This window comes from Vicugna pacos, chromosome 22 (genome assembly GCF_048564905.1).
Source record: "Vicugna pacos chromosome 22, VicPac4, whole genome shotgun sequence".
Lineage (NCBI taxonomy): Eukaryota > Metazoa > Chordata > Mammalia > Artiodactyla > Camelidae > Vicugna > Vicugna pacos.
The window spans coordinates 9,897,549-9,905,671 of NC_133008.1; the positions used below are offsets into that span (position 1 = coordinate 9,897,549).

Here is an 8,123-nt window from a genome sequence, read left to right on the forward strand (position 1 = left end):
GATGAAAGCGTGGAGAAGTATGCGAGGGCGGGTGGAGTTGGGTGTCAGGGTCCCGGCAGCCCAGGCGAGGATGGCCAAAGCCGGCACCCTGGCATCTTCGCTTTTCATTCCCAAGACGCGGCTGCACGGGTCCTTGGTGAGTCAGGGTCCTTCTGGCGGCGCAGGTTGTTAGTCTGGTCTCTGAAACGGCCTAGCATACCAGGCCCGACCCAAGCGGGGACCGTGGCGACCGCCAAACCCAATGCAGGGCAGGCGGTTCGGAGGAAGCCCCAGAGCAAGGCGCACGGACGGCCCCGCCGACCTCTGGTGGTGGTCTGGGCCCCGGCAACCCGGCCGCATCCTTCATCCAGGTAGCCCCATCCACCCAGCAGCGCTGAGGTGTATGTGTTTGAGCCTGAGCGACAGTTTTCGCCTCTCCAGGCCTCAGTTTTTCTTTTGGGATTTAGGGCGAGGGAGGTACTGCGCAGCCGCTAAGAAGGTTTCCAATCCGCCCGGCTGGCCACGCAGGACGCAGTCCGGATTCTCCGAAAAGCACGCCGGTTCGCTGCCTCGTCCTCCTGGGGGCAAGCTGAGTCTTAACCCGGAGTCGGCGTCTCCGGATCCCCCACCCCGGACTGAGATCGCCCGAGGCTGCGGGGTCCGAGAGGCGCCGGGAAGGAAGCTCGGCGGACGGGCTAATTAGGGACCCAACTTGGCGGCTGACGTCGAAACCAGGAAGAGCTTTGGCCTTTGGAAAAAGCATCCCATAAAAGAGGCTGGCTGGGGTGGCCCGGCGGGGTGGCAGAGGCGCACCATAGGGGAGGTTTGGGGCGCTCCCGCGGCTCACGCCGGCTCGGGAGTGCGCGGCAGAGCGGGAGGAAGGAAGTCGGTCTGTCCCCAGCCTCGGAGCAGAGTCCTGGGTTTGGATCACGCTCCGCGCTGGAGCTGCGGGACCTCCGAGACTCGCTGCCCGCCCCTGGGAGGCTCTCCGCCCAACCGGGAAATGGAGTTGCCGGCGCCCACCTCTAAACTGGGTGTCGGCACAAAGGAAACTGGGACGGAAGCGCTAGTTCTAGTAGGTGCCAGGTGCCAATCTTCCCACCGCGCACTGGCTGCAGCGCGAAGTTCTCGAATCCCTTTCGACTCGTTCCCAGGATCACCGGAGCTTCTCAGCCGAAAACAGACCTCGGAAAGGTACCCTCCGTGGCCACTTGGTTTATTTGTGCAACAGAGAGCGGAATTTGAGATCCTCCCCCGCCTCTCCCACCCATTACCACTTCATTTTCATGGTGATATCTTAAAACCCCAGCCTGGCCCCCGTCCTGTACCCAGCGGAAAGGGAGGCTGCAAAGCAAAGGGGACTCGAATGTTCTACCTGCCCCCTACAAATCGAAAAGAGCGTTTGTTCAAGGCTCATCTCCTTGGAAGGAGATAGGAATGGTAAACGGAATGTGATTTGACACAGTCCTGAAAGGGCAGCAGGCGTCCCCCCTTCCCCCGCCCTTGTCAATGAGTCTGGCTACCATCTCCATTTGCACAGAGCTTATATAGGTTCCTTTCCCTCAGCTTTAAGTTTGTCGTTGTCTTGGTAGCGGAGAGATTTCAAGTTCAAGATTTTTCCCTCAATCATGTCCAAACCCCTGAGATTCTGGCTGATCCCTTGGCCCTGCCACGTCTAAGCTCATCTTTCAGTTTCAAAAACTCCTAATAGCAATTTCCCACAAGTAACACAAGCTGCCAGAGGAAGGATTTCAAAGTATTTTGCCATTTTCAATGGATTTCCCTACCTCAGTCTGAATCTAGCCACAACTCTTGATTGATTCACATTACAATCATAATAAAAATCACCAGCCCCACCTCCCCAATCTGGGTGGCATTTTGGGGGCTAAATCCGGCCAAGGAACAGAGAGCGCCTCTTAAAAATAATTGTGACTTTGGACAGCCTTGACCACAATAAAACAAACGTTTAATTTAATTCAGAATAAGAGATAAGAAATAACTCTTCAATAAAATATATAAAATTATACAAGGCACCCTTTCAAAGGGATAAACGTATACTGGGGGGTGGTGGGGAGCGCTGGATAGAAAGACGAAATACCAGGGAGCTATGTGAGCTGCTTGACAACACCATTTTTAGCAAGTCAAAACATGGCTTTACCCTCTGCCCCCAACATGTTAAAAAGTATATAAATTTTCCTAATAAGTTTAGCGCATACAATAGGTACACACACACATAAAGCATTGTTTTTTTTTCTTTTGGGATCTATTCATTGTTCAAGAATATTTAGCATATAGGTAATGGTTACAAGATATTCATTTTTTTTTCAAGCAGAGAATTAACTACACCCCCCCAACCCAAAAATCACCTTTGCAATGTCTGAGGATTGACGTACCTAGTAGTTCACAGAAACCATCAATTCCTCCCCGACATGCTTTAACTTTTCACTCTCCAATTATCTGAAATGGAGTTAAGCAACAGCCTTGAGAGGAATTAGGAAAGACTTCTATTTTCCACCTTACCCCCAGGCACTTTCAAGATTCTTCTCATCCCCCTTTTATTGATCTTACAAAAACTTTTAACAATGTGTGACGATATGGAGAGGGAGGAAAAAAACAGGGCCAAATATGGTCGTATCTAAAGAGTTTTTTAATGCATGTAAAAAATGCAAAACCATGGCGAGTCCCTTGGAGGGCTCCCTACTGATGCACAGTGTCTGATTCTCAGGTTTGTTTTCCATAGGTAAAAGTTAGTCCTTCTATTCAAATCACCCAATTTCAGCAAAATTAGCCAATAAGTTGTCTCCCCCTAAAAGAAAAAACAGACTTAAGCAGTCTCTTTTTAGGAAGGTGATATAGAGAAAAAAAGGAAATCTATATGTATATAAATTTTGCTTTTCAAAATAATTTGATTTTTACATCTGCTGTATAAAAATGTATTATATTTTATTATATATAGACTTATATATAAAAACCATCAGAGCCAATCTCTGTGAAAGGAGAAGGGGGTGTCTGGAAGATGACACCAAGAAAACGGGGCTTTGGTGTCTCCAGTCTAAAGAACCGATTCGCACTATGTCTGTGGCCCTGTTGACCTAGGCGTGGAGGGTGGTGCATACAAGGTTTGCAGAGCAGAGGGCTGGCGTGAGACTGTCTTCTTTGAGAGGGAGGGGGAAGGTGTTTAAACAAGCATCCATCACGGAGTCTATTGAGCTGGTCTTCCTTAGGATAGATGGTACATGCCATATCCCACTGGAGTCGCATAGAGTCCCACGGGCGGGATGGGGAGAACAGGTCTATGGAAAGGATAGGACGCTCCGTATAAGGATGCTGCTTGCAGGGGCGAGTTGATGGGGAAAGGGAGGCTGAAGCCCGAGGGCAGCATGGGTTTTGCGGCCATTTTCAGCTTTTCCAGTTCTGCCTCCTGCAGTCTTTTCGCCTTGGCCCTTCGATTCTGGAACCAGATTTTGACCTGGGTCTCTGTGAGGTTCAGAGAGCTGGAGAATTCTGCGCGCTCTGCGATGGAGAGGTACTGTTTCTGGCGGAACTTGCGCTCCAGAGCGAGGAGCTGGGACGTGGTGAAGGGTGTGCGGGGCTTCCGATTGGTCTTGTGCTTCCGAAGGGTGCAGGTGGTCGGGCTCATGTGTCCTGGAGAACAGAGAATGGGGAGTGAATTAGCAAAAGAAAGTGGCTTTCTTACCAGGTGTGTCCTAGGGGGTTGGGTCTCCTCTCTTCCACTTTCAAAAAGGTACCTCCGTCAAAACCATGTGTGGTTGGGTTTTTTTCCCCCCCGCTGGGGGGGTGAGGGTAGAGAAAAACCATATTTTTAAATGGATAAATTGCTTTATTTTTAAAAATTGAAAAACTTTCTCCCCAAAGTTGGAGACTTTAGTGGTGTAACAGAACTTTCTATATGGAAAACATACAGCACTAGAGATCATAACATATGAACGGACCCCTCATAAGTCAAGAGAGCTGCGTGTTCTCTGAGAAACAAAAACTCATCTCTTCTGAATGTCTCTTGTCTTAAAAATTGGGGGGGTGGGGTGGCTGGGTTCACAGCAATCCTCACATCCCTAATGGATGTGGGGATAATCACGTATAAGAAGGAAAATGAAAAGGCTCTGACAAACTGGGTTGGTCCCCTCTCTGCACCAGGAAAAGTTGGATTGCGTCAGCATATTTATGAAGGGTAATCGTGCCGATAAGGTCTGCGGTAAATTAATAGCATCCTGGGATTGAGGAGTAGCCCCCATGCCATAAACAACCAGACAGCTGTCATTCCCTCCGGACTGCAGATTATAAAACCTGTGCATCATCTTACAGATCTGGATGTGGGATAACTTTCTTGGCCGGGTGCTTCTGTAATATAAACTTTACTAAGGAGGGAAAAATTAGCTCGCCCATAAATGTAAATGTCAGGGGAAAGCATGCTGCCTCCTGATTCGAGAGAACATGATGACATCTCAGTCATCTCGCCGACCCATTCTATGGTTTGTAGCAAATGTGCAAATCATTAGTTTATTGCTGGAATTTAGAGAGGGAATAAGGAGCAAAATGGATTCAATCAGAGGAAGTCGCAGGGCCCCGCATCTTTGTGATTCCATAGCATCAACCAAACTTGGGGCTTTTCTTCAAGGGGAGGGGGCCGGGAGGAGTGTGGAGCTGTGGGGCAGAAGGCAAAACAATTCATTTTTGGCATTTGGCTTTTATGAGCTATGCTAATTTTCCCAGTGTAGCCACAGTAATAACTCCAAAGCACTCCGAAGGGAGAATGTCGCCTTTCTTGTTTAGTTACTTTGGTGGCCCAAGAAGGAGTTTACACTTCATACTTGAGGGTGACACAGCACAAGTCCCAACCTAGCCTCCATTTCCAACAAGAAACGCATGTGCCCTAATGTGACATTATTAACCATTATTTTAAGTGACTAAAAAGAAAGAAGTAGTGGGTTCTGGCATCCATCAAAAACCAGAAATCTGGGTGAGGGATGAGTAATAAACTACTGTAGACCTTTGCATATGCTGATCCCTAAATAAGGTAGAGAGCTGGAGGTGCCCACTTCCTAATTTACAAATAAAATAACAATCAGAGACTGGAGACCTGTGAAATTCTCACCCTTCCCAAATGTGACCTGGCTGCTGGCTCACTGGGAGGACCCAGTGGTCTCAGCTCAGATCCCAAGCTAGAGTCTCCATTTGCTCCTGCTCAGCGTTTGGAAGCAAATCCATGCCTAGGCACTGTCATTCTGGCTGCTCCTAGGGGCTGCGTTTGAATTATGAAATCCAGGGGACGGGGGAGCTCACTTGTGTATCAAAGCCATAAAGCTAGGAGGCTTTCCTTCCAGCACGTCCTCCCACCCCTGCTCCATTTTAAACCAGCCAGAGGAAGGATGCGATTATACAAAGCAAAACAGCGTTTATCCTTCTTCCTCCGAATAACAAAACCAGGCCTGGGCGGGTAGCAGCTCCCTCCTGCCCCAGGCTCTCCGGGTCCTAGCACAGGGCTTCCGAAGCCATCTCCAGGCCCGAAGCGCCAATGGCCCACATTTTGTCTTAAAATTAAATTCGTTCTTAGAATCTCTGATTTTTCTCATGGGAAGGTCGTATCCAGGGCCCAAGGCTGCCTTACCAAGCAGGGAAGTTCCACTATACCACCTGGCAGGCATGCTTAGAGAACCTCAAAACTAAGAAGTGGGAAACTCTGACCTCTGGACACCACTCCTGTAAGGCCTGAAACCTTGATGCACAGCAGGAAATCGACTGAGGCCTAGGAATACACAGGGTACTCAATATTTGTCAAATAAATTAAGTCCCTTAGAGTTAAGGAGCCTCTATTTCACCACCAATAAAATGGGTAAGTAACACCGATCCTGCAGTGTGGTTCAGAGTACCAAATTTCAGAATGCCCAGAGCCCTGTCGGCCGCCAGGCAGGTGATCATTGAATGCTCCCGAGTCTTTTTCGTCAAGCCCAAACTCGATGTGTGCAGATTCCTCTGAACTCTGCTGAATTGTCCTCATCTGTTACCAGGAGGCCAGCTTCAGCCACACAGAGATCAGATAAGATAATATGGTGAAAAGTGCTATAAAGCACTGTGCAAACTTGAGTTTAAATTCTTTGAGTCCTTAATCTCCACGCCCTTTGAATCTTTTGGAGTTTCTAACAGGGTGGAGATGCCAGAGGGGACAGCCACTGATGCCTCGGTCTTTGGCCTTATTTTGTCCACAAAATGCTTTGCATCTTGGGTTTTCAGGGCTGATGGAAATGGGGAGAGAGGTGGTGCTCCTGGCTTTGGAAAAAAGTCCCTTCACAGGCCTTCTCTCTCTCACCTTTCCCAGAGGTACAGTGAGGGTAGAGAAATCTTAAAGGCCGGAGAATACAAAAAGTACAAGGAGCTACAGGGAATGACTTCTCCAAATTGCAAAAGGACCCAGGGTCCAAAAATGGATGGTAACGCAGGAAGAGAGATCAGCTCTCCTGGTTCTCTCTGTCCTTCCCTGTTGGCAGGAAGCGGGGTGCAGGTGTCCGGACCTCTGCTTAGTCTGTCTGGGGAGAGGGATCAAAGGTGGCCAGGGCACTACAGAGGAGTGGGGCTTGGACACCAGGGCCTCTTGCCCAGTGCAGCCATTGTTGGTGACCTGACTCGAGCAAGTTCAGTCCTAGAAGTCTGGGTGTCTGAAAAGGGGGATAAGCACAGGTCCCGTGTCTCGGCCCACACTTCGGGGTTCCAGCGATGATCGGGATCTGGTGAACTAAGAAGCATCACTTTGTCAACTCAAGCGCTGCTGGAATGCTGTTAATTATTACTCTGAGCCAAGCGGGGCCCCACGCTGCTGACCCCAGCCCGCTCCCAGCGAAGCGAGGTGCTGGCCACCCGGACGACCGGGAGACACTTTCTCGTGGCATCAGTCTCTGCCACCAGCCCTCCGTGGGATCCTGCTTCGACACCCGCGGGACCAGTGGAAGATGATCATTTCTATCCCATGTCAGGTTAGATTTCAATTAGCTCATCTTTACGACAAGGGCACACCTCGCAGGGCTGTGAACCCTGAAAGGCAAAGACACCCCGCCTCCGCCTGGCATATATTCGAGTGCTCACTGAACGTGGATCCACCTTCACTCCCCAGACTGAGACCGTGAAGGACAGCGAAACAGAAATTAGGGAAATGGCCTGAGCGCAGGGCGGACGGCTAGAGAAACCGATTACCAAGCAGTCCCGCAAACCCAGCTGGGGATCGCCCTTTAAAGACCAGGGAGTTCTCAATTCTGTCGAACACTTTGTACAGAGAGGGGACCCCGAACACGCGCTGCGCAGATACTACCCAGAGGGTGTCTTGGATGCCGCCGGCGCGCTTAACCCGGCAGACATCAGGGGGCCAAGAACTGCTTACGCTTGCCTTGAGGAGCGCACAGTACAGAGGTGTCTCCGTACTCATTTTGGAATACTGGCCCCCAGTTCCCTCCGGTACCCCGCGCACCCGCCCACCCCTTGTCCCGGACGGGGCGGGCACTCACTTGGCGGCGGCGAATATCTGCCGGGTTCCTGCATCCACGCCGCTCCGTCTTCTGAGTTTTCCGACTTGACCGAGGCGGTCTCAAAGGGCTTGACCAGCGGCCCAGGGCTGTGCGCCTCCCGGGCGCCGTGTCCGGGCAGCAGCAGTGGCCGCAGGGTGGCCCCGGCGGAGACGCTCTCGGCTGGCAGTGGGGACGCCTCCTTGGGCGGCTTCTTGTCCGACATGAGCGCCTCCACGCTGAAGGGCAGGCTGGAGACCTTGACGCGGCGCTCCTCCGCGGCCCCTTCGGCGCCCCCAGGCCCTGGGCCCGGTCCGGCCACCATCGCCGGGCCCTCCTCATCAGAAGAAAACAGGTCACTGCCTTTGGACGGAGAAGCCATGACTTCTCTGCCCCACGTAGCTCCCGGCGCGCGACTCCGCTGGCTACCCGGCAGCTGCGACTCAAACTTTTTTGGGGGGAGACGGGAGGGGCGCGCCGGGAGCCGTGCCTTTCCTCCAAGGGGAAGTGGGAGACTCGGCTCAGCCAATCCACGCCGGCCTTGGCGCTGACGCCACTGACGCTCGCCTCCGATTGGCTCTTCCGGAAGAGGCTGGGGCTTTTTTTTTTTCTTTCTTTCTGTTTGAAATAAATTAG

General features: G+C 51.3%; 1 protein-coding gene across 1 annotated transcript; it reads right to left on the minus strand.

Annotated features, from left to right (window-relative positions):
- Nucleotides 1–1,928: 1,928 nt before the first annotated feature.
- Nucleotides 1,929–7,970, minus strand: MSX2 (msh homeobox 2). The gene is made up of 2 exons (XM_006198966.4): nt 7,491–7,970; nt 1,929–3,624 (listed from the first exon to the last, which is right to left on the minus strand). Exons 1-2 carry the CDS (start codon nt 7,867–7,869, stop codon nt 3,200–3,202), a joined length of 804 nt encoding a protein of 267 aa, XP_006199028.2. The 5' UTR covers nt 7,870–7,970; the 3' UTR covers nt 1,929–3,199.
- Between the last annotated feature and the right edge of the window lie 153 nt (nt 7,971–8,123).

Excerpts from the sequence above, each read along its gene's own strand:
- MSX2 (XM_006198966.4), bottom strand. The coding sequence starts at position 7,869 with ATGGCTTCTCCGTCCAAAGGCAGTGACCTGTTTTCTTCTGATGAGGAG. Across the intron at positions 3,625-7,490 it reads CAGATATTCGCCGCCGCCAA|GACACATGAGCCCGACCACC; the intron begins GTGAGTGCCCGC and ends TCTGTTCTCCAG.